The sequence below is a fragment of the Sparus aurata genome, chromosome 7, assembly GCF_900880675.1.
Source record: "Sparus aurata chromosome 7, fSpaAur1.1, whole genome shotgun sequence".
Lineage (NCBI taxonomy): Eukaryota > Metazoa > Chordata > Actinopteri > Spariformes > Sparidae > Sparus > Sparus aurata.
The window spans coordinates 818137-842493 of NC_044193.1; the positions used below are offsets into that span (position 1 = coordinate 818137).

General features: G+C 49.0%; 1 protein-coding gene across 1 annotated transcript in view; it reads right to left on the bottom strand.

The window, feature by feature from the left end:
* The window catches only part of plxna3 (plexin A3), a 92281-nt gene that overhangs the window by 62949 nt on the left and 4975 nt on the right, over window positions 1-24357 (bottom strand). The window contains 5 exon segments of the mRNA XM_030424228.1: window positions 8164-8346; window positions 13189-13353; window positions 13774-14321; window positions 16869-17059; window positions 17193-17637. Of these exon segments, the coding sequence (XP_030280088.1) occupies window positions 8164-8346; window positions 13189-13353; window positions 13774-14321; window positions 16869-17059; window positions 17193-17518 (1413 nt within the window). The 5' untranslated portion in view covers window positions 17519-17637.

Consider the following 24357-nt stretch of genomic DNA (forward strand, 5'->3'; position numbering starts at 1 on the left):
CACTGCATGAAATATACCACCCTGAACCGGTCCAGAACCGGAGCGTTTTCTGCTACTGGGCTCAGATTCTTTTAACTGTTTCCAACACAAATCAACCGAGGACTTAAATCCACTTCAACTGCAACATGTGACTGTTCAGAGACGCTGCCGCTCCTCTTACAGGAGTTGTGTCAGTCTGTGTGTTAAGATATGGTTAGCCTAGCTTAGCATAGCAGGAGAAACAGCTAGCAAGGCCCCATCAAAATAAAACACTCAGCAACATCTAAAGCTCAGCGACTGGCACCATGTGTCTGGATTAATGGAGACGAGTGCGTCAGAGTTTAAACGTCTCGTCACACATTCAGAACTCCATTTGATATTCTGCCCACAATCAGATCAGTCGCAGTGAAATCATCTGCAGTGAATCTAAACACAGCAAAGTGTTTCATCTCTGTTGGTTAGCATTGTTAGCATCATTCGGCTACGTTCATTATCCCTGCAGGCGGTCAGCTGTCAGTCTGAACAACTCTGATTACACACTTCTGTTGATCATTTGGCTTATTTTATCACTGAAAACACAATCAGAACTCAATTTAAGTTTTGATACAAAACAAAATGTTTCTGTGGGACAAATTAATCTGAAACAAGACTACGGTGGACTGACACACCTGGACATCAGAGCCGGTTCTCTGGGTTTTAAACTTTAGGACAGAAGATTCAACAGATTCCTGAGAGTTTCCTCGGGTGTTCAGAGGAGGAGGTACTGCCTGAGCTGGACCAGGTGGAGGACTGCGGTCGGATCAGTTTGTCTGAATCGGGCGGAGCTGCAGTTTAAAAAGGTTTTATCTTTTATAAAGTGGAATGAGAGTTTCAGCTGCGTCTGAGCACGCTGAGGTTTCTTCTGTGTGTGGTCGCACAAACTGAACGCCCCGTGTGGCTTTTCCACCGGAGCCGCTTCATTCACTTCCTGTCCGGTCCTCGCTCGGCCCAGACCACCGCAGCTACAACCGGTTCTGATGGAACCCGTGGTTCCCAGACCAACATTTGTCCTTCACAGATGAGCTGCAGCCTTTTAAATTGCAGTGAATTAAACTTTGCTTGTTTCTAAATCCACCTGAGACTGGATGCATGTGAACCTGCAGTCTGTCGGGCACATCAGTGTGTTCAGGGTCGCCGCTCGCCGCTGTGACCTCAGAAGGTCAATAAACTGCAGCTTCTCTCTGATGTCAATGCCAGAAAAAACTCAAATTCATCTGGAAAGATAGAAGAAGAGAGACACGCTGTTTCCTCGTTTTATGAGTGAATTACGATGTGAAGGACGCTCACGTCTGCAGCAGTCGTACAAACAGGGCTAAAAATATCGTTAGTAACCCTGAAAAACCTCGAGACGACTGAGCGGCTCGACACAGCGGAGGACTGAAAGAGTCGAGGACGGAGAGAAAACCCGACTGACAGACGGAGATAAAGTCAACAGAGAGTTTGAGTTACGACTTGTTGTTTCTTCCCCTGTCACAGCACACAGCGAGCAGCCGCCGCCACGTGAAATGAATCAGGACGGCTGCGTCTCTGCGGAGGGTCTGCACGTCTCAGCGCCGCACACACTAAGAATTATGGGCTTTTCCTGCTTCAGCAGGAGCAGCAGTCAACTGAACCACAGCAGAGAGGGAGGCACCGACACCGCCGGGGTCGCAGGTCCAACTCCCCAGTAACCACAGCAAAACACTGTTCAGAGGAAAAGGAAAAGTTGAGGATTCTGGGAAACACTCAGTCTGTCCGTCTGCGTGTGGTGAAGGGGTTAGCCTGGGTTAGCCTAGCTTAGCATAAAGCCTGGAAACAGCTAGCGTGACTCTGTCCAAGTCTCAGCACATCATCTTCCACAATATGAGGAATAACTGTGAAGTGCGATCACGTTGTTCAGTGAGACAGTTTGACTTGTGATAAACAAACACCTGAAATTGGATCTCAGTAGAGTGCATACCTCTGCCAACCGACAGCAACCAGACACATTAACCGACCGACAGTCTCCTCCCTCCGGCAGAGTCATCGAAGCTCCACCACTTTGGTGATAAACTTGTTTCATTTCCTTTGAATTTGTCACAATAAAAGCATTTTATTCAGCCATTTAAAAGCTTTTATTATGAAGCTTTTCTTCCTGCACTCGCTCACATGTCGAGTCTCTCAGCTGACGAATCGTCTCCCTGAAATCTGCTTCTCATCAACGTACGCTTCATTTACAGAAGATGAATGAAGTGCAGCCGACATTTAGAGAAGGACTGAAATCACCTCTTTCCCCTGAGACTCGACCGGCTCCGTGCCTTGCTCTGAGGCACTTCAACATTGTCTGTTTCAGTCGTTCCTGACTGCGTCTCTATGTGTTGTGATTCTGTGTTTTCCGTGCTGACGGCCAACAGACCGTCTCTGTTTTTATTCTCTCGCCAAATTACCAATCAACCCCGTCTCCTTAATTCAATTCATTAAAGTCGGAGCTGTCGTCCCAGCGAGAGCCAATCACAGCGGCCCAGTTATAAACCACTGGAATGCTTTTGTAGAGACGAAGAAATGAACGTGAACTGACCTGAAACCAGTCGGTAAGAACAGGCGGAGTAATGACCGCTGTGACCGAAGTAAAGTTTGAAAAAGATGATTATTGTTAATGAATCTTTGATCGCTGGAGGTGAAATCACGTCTAATGAGGGACGAACAGAAAATATGTGCTGCCCGGTGGACTCACTGAGGGGGAGGAGCCTGATTTGTTAGTATTTTGTAACAGAGATTCATTATTTTATTTAAACCCAGATGGACTGAGTGAGGGTGCGTCAGGACTCAGTGACCTCAGCTCTGTGGGGAAGCAGACGTAAACAAAGCAGAGTTCAGCTGAGTGCAACAACAAAGCAGAAGGTTAAAGAGTCTGGACGAGTGGAGAGTTTTCTGTTCTACAGAGAGAACAGAGGTGAGACTTTACAGTAGCATGCTAGCTAACGTTAGCCTCAGAGGCTATAATGTTTAGCGTTGCTCGGCGGCGGCGGCGGCTCTCACGCTGATGTAATCGTCTGTATTCTAAGTGATGTATCGAGGCTGTGAGCAGCTCAGGAGGCTTCACACTGGATCTGTGAACCATCACATGACCAGATCATCTGTGTCCAACATCAGCACCGATCAATGACACAGAACAGATTCATCCTCAGACTGTCTGGATGGGTGATGGGAATAAATCTGCCCCGACCTCCTGCAGTGACAGCAGCTTCACTCCTCTCCGTCTGCAGCAGAGTCGCTCAGATGTCATGCTGACGGTTTTTAGCGTTAAACCACAGAACAATAATCATTTCTCTGTGACGCGGAAGTTCTGAACCTGAACAACACGAGTAGATTTAAATCCACACTAATAATAAAAGTTTCAACATTTTACTGAAGCTTCAGTTCTACAAAATGAGATTATAAGAATAAAGAACTGAGTTATTTTTTGATCATGAGTTAAACAAAATGGTATATCTGTAATTATACTGCATATTATCACTGTCACTCTGTGTATGTGGACATTTAATGATAATAGATTTTAAAAATGTCAAAAGAAGACAATAAATATTAACAGAGATAAAGTGGGACCCCTGAACCAGTCCAACAGCTGACGGCTGATTTACAAAATGATTATTTGTAGTTTAACGGCGTGGCTGAGCAGAGCCCGGGGCGCTGTGGTGAAATCCTCGTCTATTTCTAAGCGTCTGGTTGGCTGTCGGAGCGGTGGAGAGAGTTTGTTGGACTGCAGCAGCTCAGAGAGCAGAGGAGGAGGAGGAGGAGGAGGAGGAGGAGGAGGCTTCACTAAACATAGAACAAGTGTTCTCCGCCAACATCTACAACCAAACTCAGCCATTTCCACCAATCTGCTCCCTGCACAGACTACACCTCCGGCTATCCCTCTGTTCCTCCCTCCATCCGTCGCTCTCAGAGGTCAGCTTTCAGAGGAATATCTCCCGTGTCAATGAATATTAAAGCGGCAGCTGTGTGGGAGGAGAGGTGAGCGGGGTGAACGCCGAGAGGATTCATTCACATCACCCAGCCTCCATTTTTACTTTTCAGGCAATTAAAATTCATCCTTCACATGGCTGCAAAATGGAGATGATTGTGAGGTCAAATGTGGACGGAGAAGAGCTTTTAAATGCATGTTTTAATTTTAATGAGTGGTGATGTAGATTAATGTGTCTGGAGTGTCGAGGAGGACGGACGCAGAAGTTTGCTCCTGGTGAAAACTAGCAGAGCGGTAAGATTAATGGTGTAGATCACACTGACCTTTCAAACCAATCACGTTGTTTCATTCTAATGAAACCAAACGTGTCAGTTTGAATAAAGATTATAAATTCAAACTGTCAGAAGAAAGCGTCACGACGGATCACAACTTTCACTGTATGTGAGACTATCAGCTGAAATCTCCGACAAGTAATCAATAAATCAAATGTTCTGACCAATCACATAAATCCAGTCACTGCAGCTGAGTTATTACTGAAGCTATTAGCGAGCTAACGGCTCAACAATGGCAGAGAAGGTGCTCGCAAAGTTTCCCAATGCTAACAAGCTAGCATGGCAGCGGTGAGTCCAAACAACAGCCATGTTGGTTGTTTATGTTTATTATGATGATTTCATACACATGAGTGAGACATGAGGCCGTCCAGCAGCTAACTCCGTTAGCACAGAGCTAACAACCCCAGCAGGAGCACACTGAGCTACGTTCATGACGGCTGCTCGTGTTGAAGTGACGTCAGTTGTTCATTTGTTTATTAATGAGCCTGAACAAGCTCAGAGAGCTCGTTGAATGTAGCGAGCTAGCTGCTAACACAACGAGCGAGAGCTGCAGTGTCGTCCATGAGAGTATTACCTGGATACAACGGCTCCACTCAGGTGAGCCTCAAGTGGCCAACTGCAGTACTGCAACTAAAAATTCCACTGCGACCTAAAATGTATTTTACCTGATAGAGCGACGGTGTACAACAACTGGAAACAGAGTCAATGATCATTATTATTATCTTGCTTTGTTGTAGTTTTCATTTTCTTTCTCATGCACTTTAAATGTGATTTGTGAGAGAAATAAAACAGGCTCAGCAGTCTACAGCCCGTCCTACAGTCCGTCCTGCAGCCCGTCCTGCAGTCCGTCCTGCAGTCCGTCCTCCAGCTGGTCCTGCAGTCCGTCCTGCAGCCCGTCCTGCAGTCCGTCCTGCAGCCCGTCCTGCAGTCCGTCCTGCAGTCCGTCCTGCAGTCCCCACTGCAGCCCGTCCTACAGTCCGTCCTGCAGTCCGTCCTGCAGCCCGTCCTGCAGTCCGTCCTGCAGTCCGTCCTGCAGCCCGTCCTGCAGTCCGTCCTACAGTCCGTCCTGCAGCCCGTCCTGCAGTCCGTCCTGCAGTCCGTCCTGCAGCCGGTCCTACAGTCCGTCCTGCAGTCCCCACTGCAGCCCGTCCTGCAGTCCGTCCTGCAGCCCGTCCTACAGTCCGTCCTGCAGTCCGTCCTACAGTCCGTCCTGCAGTCCGTCCTACAGTCCGTCCTACAGTCCGTCCTACAGTCCGTCCTACAGTCCGTCCTGCAGCCGGTCCTACAGTCCGTCCTGCAGTCCCCACTGCAGCCCGTCCTACAGTCCGTCCTGCAGTCCGTCCTGCAGTCCCCACTGCAGCCCGTCCTACAGTCTGTCCTGCAGTCCGTCCTGCAGCCCGTCCTGCAGTCTGTCCTGCAGTCCGTCCTGCAGTCCGTCCTACAGTCCGTCCTGCAGTCCGTCCTGCAGTCCGTCCTGCAGTCCGTCCTACAGTCCGTCCTGCAGCCCGTCCTACAGTCCGTCCTGCAGTCCCCACTGCAGCCCGTCCTACAGTCCGTCCTGCAGTCCGTCCTGCAGTCCATCCTACAGTCCGTCCTACAGTCCGTCCTACAGTCCGTCCTGCAGCCGGTCCCGCAGCCCGTCCTGCAGCCCGTCCCGCAGCCCGTCCTGCAGTCCGTCCTGCAGTCCGTCCTGCAGTCCCCACTGCAGCCCGTCCTACAGTCCGTCCTGCAGTCCGTCCTGCAGCCCGTCCTGCAGTCCGTCCTGCAGTCCGTCCTGCAGCCCGTCCTGCAGTCCGTCCTACAGTCCGTCCTGCAGCCCGTCCTGCAGTCCGTCCTGCAGTCCGTCCTGCAGCCGGTCCTACAGTCCGTCCTGCAGTCCCCACTGCAGCCCGTCCTGCAGTCCGTCCTGCAGCCCGTCCTACAGTCCGTCCTGCAGTCCGTCCTACAGTCCGTCCTGCAGTCCGTCCTACAGTCCGTCCTACAGTCCGTCCTACAGTCCGTCCTACAGTCCGTCCTGCAGCCGGTCCTACAGTCCGTCCTGCAGTCCCCACTGCAGCCCGTCCTACAGTCCGTCCTGCAGTCCGTCCTGCAGTCCCCACTGCAGCCCGTCCTACAGTCTGTCCTGCAGTCCGTCCTGCAGCCCGTCCTGCAGTCTGTCCTGCAGTCCGTCCTGCAGTCCGTCCTACAGTCCGTCCTGCAGTCCGTCCTGCAGTCCGTCCTGCAGTCCGTCCTACAGTCCGTCCTGCAGCCCGTCCTACAGTCCGTCCTGCAGTCCCCACTGCAGCCCGTCCTACAGTCCGTCCTGCAGTCCGTCCTGCAGTCCATCCTACAGTCCGTCCTACAGTCCGTCCTACAGTCCGTCCTGCAGCCGGTCCCGCAGCCCGTCCTGCAGCCCGTCCCGCAGCCCGTCCTGCAGCCCGTCTTTGAGCTGCAGCTCTGCAGGAGACACTAAACGACACTCTGAGCTGCTAAGTGGGACATTTTTCTGACAGCAGTCTCTGCAGCTTTCCCTGAGATGAACACGGCCGCCCGACACCAACGAGATGAGTTTACAGCTGCAGACGTCTCTGCAGAGACACATCTGTCTGCTGTCTGCGTGTTCCGAGTCTAGTACTGGTTCTGGTTCTGCTCCTGGTTCTACACCTCACTGCTTGTATCTGTGCTGCCTGCCAATAAAAACCCTGGAAATGACCAGATTGTGTTTGCTGTGTTATGAAATCAAAACAACATTCAGCTTATTTTCAGCTCCAGATAACAATAATAAGGACGGAGCCACGGGCAGCACCGAGGTGTGACCGGGTTCTATAAGCAGCAGAAAATATGGAGAAGAAATGAAATATTTATCAGATTCCTGCTGCTTATGCTTATTATTAACATTATTATTATTATTTCAGAGCGGCTGCCCGTATGTCTGTCTGAACATGTGGGTGTTTACAGCGAGGATCTGTTTTACTCGAGTACTGTTCACATCTGAGGTACCAGAACTTTTATACCTCCTCAGCCGGTTCTGATTGAAAGTCTCCAGAAGCCCAAACTGATCTGAAAAGATGATATTTACACATTCTAAGCTAACAGCATCACGTCACAGCTGGTCTCAGATCAGATCACAACAGAACAGCTGGAACGATCAGTGATCGATGATCAACTCTACTGATGACTGTTGGCTGCTTAATCTAAATAACTGCCAACTATAAATGTGGTTTTATTTCCTCCTCTCTGACAGGAAACTGGATTTCTTCGAGTCGTTGAAGAAACGAGACACCTGACGACGTCATCCAGAGCAATCAGATAATCAATGAATCCAGACAATAGCTGACAGATGAATCCACAATCATGATATTCCGGAGCTGCAGTCTCTCACGCAGATCTGAAACATGCTGAACACGTTTACTGTGTCGACTACAGGTGAGAGGAAGACGACACAACACCTCCACACCTGGAGGAGCTCAGGCCTCATTCACAGTCAGACAGTCACCTCGAAGGAGCAGGAGAGAAACACTTGATTTGTTTCAAGATGGACGACAGGAAAGTGATGGACCTGACGGGTGAAGCTGAGACACAAACGGTTCAATCTGCCGCTTTCTTTCTGTCCGTCTCTCAGTTTGCACGGAGTCACAACAGCCTGCAGTGTTTTTAAACTTGAATAAGCCAATTTTCTCTCCATCCTTTCTCCTCTCCTCTCCTCCGCAAATAGAAACACTAGAAAGCCGTCAAAGACCTGAGAGCGATTTTAAAACATTCATGCAGCCATTTTCTCTCAGCAGAGGAGGCGGCAGCTCGCAAACGCTCCACGCTTATTTTCTGTCCTGTAGCTCTTTTGTGTTTCTGCAGCTCAGACAAACATCTCTTCTCTTTCTCTTCAGCGTCAGCAGATCAACCAGCAGCTCCTACCTTCTTCAGCTGTCCGCTCCGGGTTCCCACGAACACCACCGTGTGTTCTCCGTAGGTGTAGGCAGCCACGGCGCCCATGCCCTCAGTCCGGTCCTCGTACAGCGGGTTCCCCTCGATCACCCTCAGGCCTCCCAGCGGCTGGTTCAGAACCAGGCCGCAGAAATCATCTCCGATCTGCTTCGGCTGTGGACGAGAGAGGACAGAGGGAAGATTCACACCGCTGCTGCTTTAATCTACAAGATATATCAAAAACTAAACACCTCAAATTAAAACATCCCATCAGTCAGTCAGTCAGAACTTTAAATATCAACCCATAAAACACAAGTGTCACAATGGAAGCTCGGTCTCAACGTGGTCGTATAAACAAAACGACTCTCCAACATATTTATTTGTTTCTCATGAGAAACTTTAAGCTGCCACAACATCAGCCGTCATCTCATTGTGACGACGAGACAGCTGGAGATGATTTAAACCTCCACAGTGTTTCACATGTCGGACCGTTCTGTGTACAGAAGCAGGGCGGAGCCGGGTTATTACAGGGTGCACACACACACACACACAGAGGTTGGCTAACACCCTGTCATTAGCGGGTTAAAGCCTCGATGCATCACAGAAACAGAACAGGGCGGAAAATCTAAAACACAGAGAAACGTAACTGCACATCTGAGGATCAAGATCAGCTGTGACGTCAAATGTTTCTAGTTCAGTCGATGAAAGCTGCGTTTGTCAAAGTGCTGCTGGCTGAGGAGCAGCACAGCCTGTATGCTATCTCTTAGCTTAACGCTAGGAGAGCAGCTGCTGGCCAATCAGGAGAGACCAGCAGGAGAGGTCGGTGTGTTTACTGGGCAAACTACGAGTTACATCACTGGTATTAGAATCAGAGAAGAAGTCAGGAATGTGATGCTAACAAGCGGACCAATCAGAGCTGTCGGCCTGCATCGCTACATCAGGCTACGTCAGGCTACATCAGGCTACGTCAGGCTACAGCAGGCTACATCAGGCTACGTCAGGCTACGTCAGGCTACGTCAGGATACATCAGGCTACGTCAGGCTACGTCAGGCTACGTCAGGCTACGTCAGGCTACGTCAGGATACATCAGGCTACGTCAGGCTACGTCAGGCTACGTCAGGATACATCAGGATACGTCAGGCTACGTCAGGCTACGTCAGGCTACGTCAGGATACGTCAGGCTACGTCAGGCTACGTCAGGCTACAGCATCAATTCAACAAAGGAGCATAAATCAAGCTGAAGAAAAGGCTTCGTGTCAGGGAGTCCTAACAAGTGTAGACCAGGATGTGTGTGTCTGTGTGTGTGTGTGTGTGTGTGTGTGTGTGTGTGTGTGTGGGTGGGCAGAGAGCTGATCATTAACTGTGAAGGAAGGTCCTGAAGGTGCAACACACACACACACACACACACACACACACACAGGACAGATTGTTACATGTTGTGCAGACAGGCGACCTGCTGGTGACGCTTAATGAAAAACAAGACTGAAACACACACACACACACACACACACACACACACACACACACACACATAAGAACAAACAAGAAAAGGGACGTTGTCGTGTTACATCCTCACATAGGGCCCTATGATTTTCGCGATCACGGAATCGCGGAATTGGCCGATTAAAACGGAATCTGTTGTTAAACACGGAATATCGGAATTTGACATAATTTGACATAAAATGCTGTTTTCTTGTGGAAGATGAACGTATGTCTGAGGAAAACTGCATGTAGGGAAGCAAATCTGGGTGGCACAACAAGTCCTCACCCCCCCGTCAAAACAATGTACGCATGGTGAAGCTGCTGCCCGGCTCCGTCTGCGTCGGCGAAAAAACTGAGAAACTTGACATTAACCCGTCAGTACAGAGCCGAGCAGCTCCTGAACGACCTGTATGTGTCAGGTGAACTGTTGTTTTGCAAAGAAGCAGACCTGAGAAATCATAATTAAAGCTGTAATGCGAGAGAGATAGCCACCTGCCCGATTCATCACAGTGACTGCTAACTGCTGCTAACAGTAGCTGCTGTTAGCTAGCTAGCCCCGTTAGCCACAGCCCTGTTAGCTGACTCTGCCTGGGCTGGGAGCTCAGAGGACAGGGGGAGGGCTGCTGTGTTCACTGTGTAATTCACAGTATAATTTCTCATTTTGTTGGTCATCTTTGCTAATTTTTTGAATATTTACAACTTAAATTTTCAGAACAATTTTGGTATGCAAACATTTACTGGATCTGCCTGAGAGCTGACCATGTTTTTATTCAATGAAACCCAAATTAAACCCATAAAAACACAAAATATACTGCTGTATGAAGACATGATGAAATCAGATGTTTTTGATGCACTTTAGTGTTCTCTACGGTACAGAACTGAGGAAATGTGTTGTCAACTCAATAAATTTAAGGTAATTTCTATTTAATTTGTGTACATCTTGTCATTTACATTAAAGAAACACTGTAGAAGTAAAATAAGAGTAAAAGGTAAAAAAAAAAACTGGATTCCCAAAAAGTCAAACGGAAAAAACGGAATTTGGTAAAAAATAAAACAGATTTTATAGAGCCCTACTAACATCCACACACACACACACACACACACACACACACACACACACTCCCCACTGTTTATGATAAAAGAAGGAGGTCAGGGCCTGGACAATGGCCCCGCCCCCTTTGTGTTTGCTTGTAAAACACACACACACACACACACACACACACACACACACGAGGCATTAGTTTACATGTCATCACTTTGATCAGTGTGTGGCTGATTGGCTCTGACTGGTTAGTTAGTTGGTCAGTCAGTCGGACGGTTGGTCGGTTGGTTGCCGGGGGCAACCCCAACCCCAGACTCCCCCTGACCCCTCCGTGCCCCCCCCCCCCGCCCCTCCTTCCACCATCCCAGACTCATATCCAAGCCCGTCCCCCCAGCAAGACTCGGATCCTGGCGGGTTTCCCTGCCCGGTTGCCATGGTTACCACTGCAGGCCATTAGCACCGTGAATAAGAACATCATCGACACCCCCCTCCCTCCCTCCCTCCCTCCCCCTCCCCCGACCTTAAGTAACCCCACTGCAGAGCGACGGAGAGAGAAATCTTTCCCTACTCGTTTTTCACGTGTTGTTCATCATTCTTTATATATATTCATGCAAACAGTTGTTGTGTGTGTGTGTGTGTGTGTGTGTGTGTGTGTGTGTGTGTGTGTGTGTGTGTTGCAGCCTGAAGGCAGCCTCTGGCCAGATGATGTACAGAATCCTCAAAGGAAAACAAAGAAAGAAGCGGAGAGAGATTTCCCTCCATTTTAAACTGCTGCTGCTTCTCATTCACCTGCTCAACAACATTAATTACTGATTGGTTAATGAACCTGAGAGGAGCTTCACATGTCCTCCTCCTGACTGAGGGTTCAATGAGGACTGCAGCCCTGTAATACAGGTGATTACAGGTGAGGCTCCTTCTAATGGATTAAAGGAACAGTTCACCCAAACAGTGACCTCAGTCCTCCTCTCCTCCTGCTGATGATATAAAGTCAGCGGAGAAAGAAACTGAGAAACATCAGATGTCTCCATCAGCTCGTCTGCTGTGATCTCAGTCTGCAGGAGAGAACACATCACCAACTGATCTCAGACCAGATTCACACCTTCATGTGCGTCCAGCTCGTTCATCCACAGACGCCGACACTGTTAGCTTAGCAGCTCCAGTGAAGACGTCAGCTTCACAAAGGGTGTAAATAACATCACCTCGTTTTAAATCAAGTCTCCAGAACTGTTCTGTGGACTACAACACCTCACCTGACTTTATATCATCAGGAGGAGGAGAGGAGGACTTTATATCATCAGGAGGAGGAGAGGAGGACTTTATATCATCAGGAGGAGGAGAGGAAGACTTTATATCATCAGGAGGAGGAGAGGAGGACTTTATATCATCAGGAGGAGGAGAGGAGGACTTTATATCATCAGGAGGAGGAGAGGACTTTATATCATCAGGAGGAGGAGAGGAGGACTTTATATCATCAGGAGGAGGAGAGGAGGACTTTATATCATCAGGAGGAGAGGAGGACTTTATATCATCAGGAGGAGAGGAGGACTTTATATCATCAGGAGGAGGAGAGGATGACTTTATATCCTCAGGAGGAGGAGAGGAGGACTTTATATCATCAGGAGGAGGAGAGGAGGACTTTATATCATCAGGAGGAGGAGAGGAGGACTTTATATCCTCAGGAGGAGGAGAGGAGGACTTTATATCATCAGGAGGAGAGGAGGACTTTATATCATCAGGAGGAGGAGAGGAGGACTTTATATCATCAGGAGGAGAGGAGGACTTTATATCATCAGGAGGAGGAGAGGAGGACTTTATATCATCAGGAGGAGGAGAGGAGGACTTTTATATCATCAGGAGGAGGAGAGGAGGACTTTATATCCTCAGGAGGAGAGGAGGACTTTATATCATCAGGAGGAGGAGAGGAGGACTTTATATCATCAGGAGGAGAGGAGGACTTTATATCATCAGGAGGAGGAGAGGAGGACTTTATATCATCAGGAGGAGGAGAGGAGGACTTTATATCATCAGGAGGAGGAGAGGAGGACTTTATATCATCAGGAGGAGGAGAGGAGGACTTTATATCATCAGGAGGAGAGGAGGACTTTATATCATCAGGAGGAGGAGAGGAGGACTTTATATCATCAGGAGGAGGAGAGGAGGACTTTATATCATCAGGAGGAGGAGAGGAGGACTTTATATCATCAGGAGGAGGAGAGGAGGACTTTATATCATCAGGAGGAGGAGAGGATGTATAGAGTATGTGGTCTGTTTCCTGGTACGGGTCGTAGCGAGCCACAGCTAACGTCGACTCAGTTTGCTGAGTAAACACAAACTGCAAATGTCAGCTTCAGGCTGCAGCTGCCATCTTTGGTATTTGCAGACGTGGTTCTCGAGCTAAAAGGCCGTTTTTATGAGACACAGACTGACATGACTTGTGTCTCAGAGGTTTACAGGTCTGCCCTGTTGACTGTAAGATGTCGTGTCTTCTCACCGTGTGGATGCAGGGCAGCTCCTTGTTCAGTAACCACGGTAACGAGAGGCGACCCTCGCCACGGTAACAGGAGCGGATCCTCTCTCTCATGGCCAGGTTGATGTCATGGAGGGTGAACAGACAGAGGACCGTCTCTCTGGGCGGGTTTGAGCGATTTTTCTGCCCCTGAAAACACAACAAACACAACCAGAGTCTGAGAGGCGCCGGTTCAAATCCCAGAGAAGCTCGGTAAACTCTGAAGCAAGGCACTGATAATGAGGAAATACAAATGAGGGACAGATGAGAAACGTCAGGGCAAAGGAGACGACTGAGAGACACATAAAGATAATAAAAAGATAAATAGAATGATTTAAAGAACTTTTGACCACTAAAGTAAAATGATATAAAAGGAAATTTAATAACAGAAGGAGGGAAAAATACAAAACAAAGAAATCGCCTGCAGGATAATCGAGCATGACGAGAGTGAGGCAGCCAGAACCAACCAGGAGCAGGCAGAGAGAGATCAATAAAAGGAAAAACAAAGACAAAAGAAAGAGAATATTAGGACAGCAAAGGGAAAGAAAAGAGAGAAACACTGTGAATCACCTGTGAGAAGACGACGAAGAGGACGTCGTCGTCCTCGGACAGGCCGAGCGCCTGGGCCAGCCGCCGCCCCGGCTTCTGTTTGTAGGCGGCCTGGACCAGTCGGTACTCGACGCCATCTTTGGTGCAGCCCAGAGGAAACTCCACGTAGGAGTAGAACTCGGTGTCGTTGGAACACATCCTGACGATCTTAGAGGTGAAGAACTTCTCCCCGCCGGCGTCCATCTGCGTCAGCTGCGTGTCCAGCTGCAGAGTCAGGAAGTAGACGTAGGTGCGGCTGGAGAAGCCGTAGACGTAGTAGATGTCGAAGGCCGGGTAGAGAGACAGAGTGTCTGACGGGATCTTGATCTGCGAGGAGACAAACTCGTCCTGGTAGACCAGTGAGAACATGTTGACGCTCTCCTCGTCCGCCACCAGCTTCCTGCTGGACAGCGTGGGGAAATATTCAGACTTTCCATCAATGGCGGCGCCGATGAACAGGCGGCTGCCGCCCTTCAATGGCTTCTTCCTCTTTGGGTCAGCCGTCCAGTCGTCCTCACCGACGACCACACCTGGAGAGGAGGAGGAGCACAGTCATGACACCTGCTCACAGATCACATCTGGTCGTACAGGTGGTGATGATGACTGAGAGGTGACATCATCAGCAGCACACCCTCCATCTGATTTAACCAATCAGACACTTAAGCTATTTTCTGCTTAATTTAAATCATGTGTAAACACAGTCTCTGCTCCTGGTTCAAATGATCTTAGTGACAGAGGTCAGTGTGAGGACAGAGGACACACTACAGAGGCGATTTACACTACAGAGGTGATTTACACTACAGAGGTGATTTACAGTACAGAGGTGATTTACACTACAGAGGTGATTTACACCACAGAGGCGATTTACCCTACAGAGGCGATTTACCCTACAGAGGCGATTTACACTACAGAGGTGATTTACTCTACAGAGGTGATTTACATGACAGAGGTGATTTACCCTACAGAGGCGATTTACCCTACAGAGGCGATTTACCCTACAGAGGCGATTTACACTACAGAGGTGATTTACTCTACAGAGGCGATTTACCCTACAGAGGCGATTTACACTACAGAGGTGATTTACCCTACAGAGGCGATTTACCCTACAGAGGCGATTTACACTACAGAGGTGATTTACAGTACAGAGGTGATTTACACCACAGAGGCGATTTACCCTACAGAGGCGATTTACCCTACAGAGGCGATTTACACTACAGAGGTGATTTACTCTACAGAGGCGATTTACCCTACAGAGGCGATTTACACTACAGAGGTGATTTACCCTACAGAGGCGATTTACCCTACAGAGGCGATTTACACTACAGAGGTGATTTACCCTACAGAGGTGATTTACACTACAGAGGTGTTTTACACTACAGAGGTGATTTACAGCAGCTCTGACCAGGACTATGACTCCGGGGACAGAAGACACATCAGGAGAGGACAGAGAGAGAGAGAGAGTCGGACAACATCAGCGTGTAGAGACAGAATATCTTAATGTTACTGTGAACTGAGGATTGATTTGGACCGACCCAGAGGAGACTGTGGTGACAAACCAGAACTGTTCTGGTGACTGTGACCCAGTTTGAGTCCAGTCTGAATGAAGTGAGTCTGACGATGAGTTAACGAGCAGATTAAACTGATCTGAGTTCAGTCAGAGACAGAAACTTGAGTTCAGACGGTGGACGGTTGGATTTTTCTGTTTATAATGAAAATAGTCAAATATTTCCTTTCTTCACATTTATGAGTTCATGTTGTTGATTATTAGACTCATTAGTGAACTGACGGCTTTTAAACTACAAGCTGTCAGAATATCACCTCTCACATACAGAGGGCTGTCAGGAGGCTAGCTGTTAGCATGCTAACTTCAGAACACAGACGTCAACACTGTTGTTTCTTGACTCTGTTCATGATGTCATATGATATGATATAATTCTGGTCGTATCTCCGTATGAGACGTGACACTAAATCAAGGTTTGAACTTCTTCATGGGTCAAACCGGTGCAGCGGATCAAGGTTACAGAGACAGAAACACTCGGTGTGATTCGTCATGCTAGATGCCGTTTGGTGCCGGCTCCTGTCAGCAGAGGTGAACTGGACTCAGTCCAACAGATCTGACATGTTTGTTGGTGCGTACAGTCGGAGGAAGCAGGAAGACATTTTAAACTGCGTGCAGATGCTCCACACGGACCTTTGCAGCCTCGTATGTAGAAAGTATCATCACAAGAAAGTCAGCAGCGATGTGACTGAATGTCTGTTGTGTTCCTGCTGTCTCTCAACAAGCACACAAACAATGAGGTTGTGCTGCTGTGACCTTTTTAGCAGCATATCATTAAACATCAACACAACAAGATCCAGCGTCCTGCAAGCTGCTCTGGTCTGATGTGAGACGGGTTCACAGGTCCGGTCCTGCTGCTGTCCTGCAGAGTATGTCTAGTATTTACAGCAGTAGTTTAAAAGTCTAATTACATTAACAAACTCTATCACAGCTGTGTTGGTGACATCTGATCAGAGAAATCCTTCCTGTGTGCTGCGTCAGCCGACACGCTGCAGACACCGAGCCGTGTTGTGTGTGGTTATCAATCATCTGCTTGTTTTGTCACAACAGTCGTCATTCAGTTTCTTTTTTGTTCCAACTAAAAACTACGGCAGCGTATTTAGAATAAAAACCTGCAAAACATTTTGACACCCTGACACATGATTGGCACCTGCAGGCTGAAGTGCTTTTTCCAGCCTGTCACGAACAAAGTTGAGAGGAAACACGAGAGCTTTGTTTTTCCTTTGTGGCGTCAAAATTACTAAAATAGTGACACGATGTGAGAAATAACTCTGCTGAATGTCTCTGAGTTTAAATCCTGCAGAGGAGCAGATGGCTGACTGAAGGAAACACAACTGTGTACGACACACTGAGACAGGCTAGTTAGCAGTTAGCTTCTGTGTCCTCAAATGTGTTAGCCTGTGTTAACCTGTGTTAGCCTGTGTTAGCCTGTTCTTCAAAGGGTTGTCCTACGCAGTTTTTCCCTACACTTGCTACGTGTTCAGGTGTGTCTGACCCCGCCCCCTCTGCCTCAGCTCACCTGCCATCCCATCAGCCTCTCTGGCTCCAGACAGGTAGTGCTCTTTGCGGTGATGCGGCTCTCCCAGTTTGAAGAGATCCTCCAGCCTGAGGAACTGGCAGACGCCCTGCCAGATCGACCCGCACGCCACCAGTCTGTTCCCGGTGTAATCCACCAGTAAGAGCTTGTTCACGTTATCTGATGACTCCAGGCTGAGGGCAGACAGACAGACAGGTTGGTGTTAGACAGGAAGCACGCCGCCAGTCAGGTGAGTGAGCAGAAAGACAGGTGAGAGTGACAAAAGTAAACACAGACAGGTGGAGACAGACAGGTGTTTCAACAGACCGGTGAGCGCAGGCCCTGACGCTGGGCGGAGGGTAACACTTGGCGTTGTCCTCCACAGGTCCGGTCATGTGACTCCTCAGCTCCGTCAGATTGGCCGACAGCTTCAGCACTCTGTTGACGGCGCCGACGAACACCTCACCTGTCCTCCGGTGGACCGTCAGGTGGGTGAGGGAGGTGTCGAAGGCTCGGTACACCGCCCTGCCCGACGCCGCGGAGGGAGGGGGAGGAACAGCCGGGGCGGAGAGGAGGGGGGAGGAGAGGAGGAGGAGGGAGAGGAGGAGGAAGAGGAGGAGAGGAGAGGAAGAGGAGGAGGAAGAGGGGAGCATGGTGGATAGAAAGAGGAGGAGGAGGAGAGGACGGAGGGATGGAAGAGGAGAGGAGGGGAGGAGGAGGAGAGAAGAGCTGGCTGCAGGTCTGATGAAGAGTCAGCGTCACTGGAGCATGACTGCAGAGAGAGAGAGGAGCAGGGTGAGCTACAGGAGCCTGCAGGGGACATTTCAACACACACTGTAGATACACTCTGTGGAAGGTTCTGATGATGTCATCCTGCATCATCAGCTTCACATGGACCAACAGGAAACTGACGGCAGGTCAGTCTGCAGGTGGAGCAGCAGGTGGAGCAGCACTGTGGCTGCTTACTAGAGCTGCACTCATTAATTGAGAACTACTAAATTAATCGCTGACTTATTTAATAATCATAATAACAATAATACTAATTTATCAGTCAGATCATTAAAGGAGAATATTTGTGGTTTTGTCTGAAGAAAATTAAGAGACATAAAAACGAGCGATTAATCGAGAAAATGATTGACAGATAAATCAACGATGGAAGTGACCCGGGTCTGATCCACACCAGAGTCTGACAGAACCAATCAGAACAGGTGGAGCTGTGTGGACCAACGTGAACTTTAACCTTCAGTCGTGACTTTATCAGGTTGATCAGACTTCAGTCTGTTTGTCAGGTTCCTCTGATCCTTCAGCTCCGAGCTGATGAGGAGCTTTAAAACCTCGTATTATTTACAAGAAGCTCTCTGACACACTGGATCCTCTGATAGCAGTGAGTGTAGAGATTAGCTGTGTGTGTGTGTGTGTGTGTGTGTGTGTGTGTGTGTGTGTGTGTGTCAGATAGAGTTATTGATCTGTTTCCGTCTGTCTTCTCACTGATTCTCTCATAAAGCTTCAGCAGCTCCAGTAACACTGAGCTCGATGGAAACTTCACTCTCATCCTGCAGCCGCTTCTACTCCGTTTACGTTTGACTGACAGCTCTGATTACACACACATATACGCACACACACACACACACACACACACACACGCACGCACACACACACACACACGCACGCACACACACACACACACACACACACACACGCACACACACCACCGATCACTTTAATCTCTGACGCTCCGTGAACGAGACAAAATGGAGGATTTTCTTCCTCCAGCAGAACGTTTCTCATCAGCTGCAGGTTTATTAAACGTCTCCTGCGTGTTTCCACCATCAGACCCGAGATCTGATTCAGAAGCAGTTACGTTCCCTCATTAGCCTCACAGATAAACACTCCTCTGCTGCTACTCTGCAGACAGACGTCCACATGAACATCTCTTCACTTCAAACACTCAACACAGAAAGATGAGCTGCTTCATTTAAAGAAAAAGAAGTTAGCAGGACAGAAATCATCTCAACACATGCTGTCCTGTTTCACCAAAAGCTAACTGCTAATGAGGATTAACCAGAACCAGAACCAGAAATCCTTTAATGTCCTGCAAACCGGGAAATGTGTTTGTCCCAGCAGCCAAACGACAGAATATTTCAAAAAACAAAACCAACAGCAAAAATAAACAATATACTTAAAAAGGCAAGAAACAGAATAGATACAACATTCACTTCTAAGATGGAAACAAAAGCTAACAGCTAACCAAGGCTAACGGTCCAGAGTCACACCTGTCTCACCTCAGACTCACCTTTCTCACCTCAGACTCACACCTGTCTCACCTCAGACTCTCACCTGTCTCACCTCAAACTCACCTTTCTCACCTCAGACTCACACCTGTCTCACCTCAGACTCTCACCTGTCTCACCTCAGACTCTCGCCTTTCTCACCTCAGAGTCACACCTGTCTCACCTCAGACTCTCACCTGTCTCACCTCAGACTCACCTGTCTCACCTCAGACTCTCACCTCAGACTCACACCTGTCTCACCTCAGACTCACACCTGTCTCACCTCAGACTCTCACCTCAGACTCTCGCCTTTCTCACCTCAGAGTCACACCTGTCTCACCTCAGACTCTCACCTGTCTCACCTCAGACTCACCTGTCTCACCTCAGACTCTCACCTGTCTCACCTCAGACTCACCTGTCTCTCAGACTCACACCTGTCTCACCTCAGACTCACCTGTCTCTCAGACTCACACCTGTCTCACCTCAGACTCACCTGTCTCTCAGACTCACACCTGTCTCACCTCAGACTATCACCTGTCTCACCTCAGACTCTCACCTGTCTCACCTCAGACTCACACCTGTCTCACCTCAGACTCACACCTGTCTCACCTCAGACTCACACCTGTCTCACCTCAGACTCTCACCTGTCTCACCTCAGACTCACACCTGTCTCACCTCAGAGTCACACCTGTCTCACCTCAGACTCACACCTGTCTCACCTCAGACTCTCACCCGTCTCACCTCAGACTCTCATCTGTCTCACCTCAGACTCACCTGTCTCACCTCAGACTCACACCTGTCTCACCTCAGACTCTCACCTGTCTCACCTCAGACTCTCAACTGTCTCACCTCAGACTCACACCTGTCTCACCTCAGACTCTCACCATTCTCACCTCAGAGTCACACCTGTCTCACCTCAGAGTCACATCTGTCTCACCTCAGTCTCACACCTGTCTCACCTGTCTCACCTCAGACTCACACCTGTCTCACCTCAGAGTCACACCTGTCTCACCTCAGAGTCACACCTGTCTCACCTTTCTCACCTCAGAGTCACACCTGTCTCACCTCAGACTCACACCTGTCTCACCTCAGACTCTCACCTGTCTCACCTCAGACTCACACCTGTCTCACCTCAGACTCTCACCTGTCTCACCTCAGACTCTCACCTGTCTCACCTCAGACTCTCACCTGTCTCACCTCAGACTCTCGCCTGTCTCACCTCAGACTCTCACCTGTCTCACCTCAGACTCTCACCTGTCTCACCTCAGACTCTCACCTGTCTCACCTCAGACTCTCACCTGTCTCTCAGACTGAATGACCTGACAGCAGATTAACCAACAGTGAAAATCACATCTCATCACAGCTGTTCTGGTGATTCTGCGCCCAAACGTCTGAGCGGTTTGAGTTCTGAGCGTCTCTGATGTGTCGTCACAAACAAACGGCGTCGTATTACAGCCGCGCTGTTTAATGACACTCTGATAGAAGAGGACTTCAGACAGTCCGCTTCACTCAGCAGCTTCAGCTAACACATCTGAAGCAGAAGCTCTCAGTCTGATCACATCGATCCTCATCAATCCGCTCAGATCAACTCTTCACGTGTTTCCAGTGACGGAACATCTGGATCAGCTCGGTTCTGCTCAGACCCGGCAGAAGAAGACGCCGCGCTCAAACTCTGAATGGAGGGATAATAAAGTTTTCACTCCGGCGGCAGAAAGGTACAGTGAGCCGAGTCACACAATTAACCCTGTGACACGCACACACACACTCACACACACAGAAACACACACACACACACACACACACAGAAACACACACACACACACACAGAAACACACACACACAGAAACACAAAGAGGCAGTGAAAGATCAGCACATTAGTTAATTAGCCTGCTGAGCTGAGGGGAGACCAGAGAGAGGAGAGGTCGACAGATGGACCAGAGAGTGTGTGTGTGCGTGTGTGTGTGTGTGTGTGTGTGTGTGTGTGTGTGTGTGTGTGTGTGTGAGTGTGTGTGTGTGTGTGTGTGTGTGTGTGCAGACAACAGACAGCTGGGCAGACAGGAGACAGATAGAGTTTCTCTAACTGGACTACGATTTCACTGGACCATCCATCACCCTGCTGAACCACACTTACTGTGTGTGTGTGTGTGTGTGTGTGTGTGTGTGTGTGTGTCGCGGTCGCTCTGCAGTCAGAACCAACTGAACTCACTGACAGAGACTTTAACCGGGCCGTGGTCCTGACAGCTCCACTTCACCTCCGTGTTAATGTGGAAACTACATCAGAACGCTCGTTAGTTTCAGTCCAGCGTTTGTTTTCATATTTGTAATTACTGTATCCATATATTTTTGCCCCAAAAGTCACCCGGCTGCTGAGTCACCATAACACCACACACACTGACTCCTCCCCCTCCATCACCTCCATCTGCATCCGTCTCCCCCTCTGTGACCCCTCCTCACCCTCCTCACCCTCGTCTCTGTGACTGGGGCTCTGTTTGAATCACAGGCTCCAGTAAACACTCAACAAAGACGCATTGTGCTGCAGCTTCCTGCAGGGTGGTCTGATGGAGGACGGACACAGTGAGACACACAAGAGACGACAAGAGAATCCATCAGTCCATTCAGCGATCAATCGATCAGCTGTACTGATCACTGCTGGTCCGACTGGAGCACGTCTTCATGTTTTAATACGTTCTTCAAAAAGGTCGAGAAGGAAAATCTTTTGATTTACTTGATGATTTCTGTCAATGTGCCGGACGGTTTGTTCCAGAGGACGATCTGGAGAGGCGGCACAAGAAACTGTCAGGTGATTGGATGAACGTCCTGTCTGTTAGTGTCTATCACAACCAATCAGATCACCAGCAGGAGAGCGCCGCCACCCATCAAACTCTTACTGAGAGAGTCGAGAGAACAGTGAGAACATCTCTCTGGTTCTGATGGTACTGACGCTGTAGCAGCTACGCTAACCTCTCGCCCGCCGTCACGTCTAAAGCCCCCCACACACCGCCCAGACGTCCAGCTGCCTTATCCCACCGCTCTGTTGCCTCTCATCTGACCCGTTCGGCACAAAAGTGTCATTGAACACACCGCTTCGACGTGCTGCCAGCTCCACAGCAGCGTGTACGTTCTGCGCTTGCGCAAGTTGCAATGCTCCAGTGTTAAAGACGCTGGACTAGATGTTTATGCACGCAACTCTCTTTACTTTAGATCAAAACGAAACTTAACAATTTCAGACAAAAACAGCTGCATACTAAACATGCAGCGAGACATTACTAAACGAACACAGATTAATTTGTCCTGAACAGACATAATAACAGCGAGTCTCCTGCCAGTACTCCAAAGCATGAAAACAAGAAATGACGGAACGGAGTGCGTAGAAAACCAATGCACACACACCGCGCTTATTCGCTAGCACACCGCCAATCAGAGGATCCAAAGGCTCAGACGTCCGACGGCCCTCCTCCTCAGACTTCACATCCTCAGTTGGATCCGACAACGTCCGCACAGCTCCTAAAGCTTCCGACACACCTGAACACACCAAACATATTTGTTCCCGACCTCGTCCGAGTCTCTCCAAACGCTTCACACGTCCAACGGTTGGGCCTTTAACCACGCCCACAGCTGACAGCAGTTGCTGATTGGTTGAAGCTCTGATGTTTTCTATGAGGTCACATAGAGCTGCCTCACAAAGATTCAACCTCAGACTGAAACAAGTGATATCAGACGTTCAGACAGTGAACTGTTTGTGTTGTTTCTGTCCTCGTCAGTCCGTCCTGAGACTCCTCCTCCTCCTCCTCCTGCTCCTCCTCCTCCTGCTCCTCCTCCTCCTCCTCCGCCTCCTCCTCCTCCTCCTCCGCCTCCTCCTCCTGATTGTGTTTGTGATTTCAGGCGGTATAAATAAAACTGACTTGACGGGAAAGATGGCAGATACAAGCAGCCGAAATGAGTTTCCTCCATGTGGACTCCGTCTGAGAGATGTGACAGCCGAGGTGGTTCAACATCTGATCTGGATCCTCCTGGGTGCCTCTCTTTGGAGATTTTCTGGGCAACTTGTAGGAGACTGTGGAGAGAACCAGACCACCACGGAGAGATTTATATTTAATCTGTCTTGGGACGGCCTGGATCCCCCAGGAGGAGCTGATGAGAGGGACGTGTGGGCTACGACTCCCCGCGGAGAGGCAGGAAGTGGATGGATGGAAAAAACAGATGAATCACTGATTTAAATTGTTATCATGAGCAGCAGAAACTCATCAGGAGACTCATCTGTCCGTTAACATGGACGAGCCTCAGCACTACAACACATCTCACCTAACTGCTGAGTCTGAATGTTTCATCCTTCAGTCCCAACAGGAGCTACCAGAGCCACAGAAGCTACATGAGCTACATGAGCTACATGAGCTACATGAGCTACGGGAGCTACAAGACCTACGGGAGCTACGGGAGCTACGGGAGCTACGTGAGCTACGGGAGCTACGGGAGCTACGTGAGCTACGTGAGCTACGGGAGCTACGGGAGCTACGGGAGCTACGTGAGCTACGGGAGCTACGGGAGCTACGGGAGCAGATAAACCTTCATTGTTCCGTTATAATCTCATCCACAGCACTTTGACGACTTCCTGTCTGCGCTGGCTTAAAGATAAACAGTTCAGGCTAAAAGAGCGAAGAGTCGAACTACAAACCGCTAACAGGACCGCTAACATTAGCTGAGCTTACACCGGCCACGTCCGCAGCCGTTAGCTGTTACCTTAGCAACAAGTACAGACCTGATGTCTGTAGATCAGCGACGGTTCACACAGAGCAGCAGGAGGACGGAAACTGTGTCTCCATAAAATAAGATCCAGTTTCACCCAAAACCTGGAACAACGTTCTGACTGTGAGTCTGTAGAGCAGCAGGAGGAGACTGACGACTGACTGATGAGTGGAAGAGATTAGATAAGATTTATTGATCCCTTGTAGGAGAAATTCAATTTGCCACAGCAACAAAAAGAAACCGAGCAAGAGGTAGAAAAATAAAATAGAATAAAATAAAAATATACTGAAATAAACAGAAGACAGATGACTGGCAGGAATCACTGGTCTGAGAACAGTTCGAGCTGAAAACATGACTGATGAGGTGAAAATCCAAATTAATTGATTTTTTAATCATATTTTGGCTCCTGTTGTTAAACAGGTGCACAGTGTGAAGCTGGACGGGTTAAAAAGGCATTTTTCATTTCAACTCGACTTGTA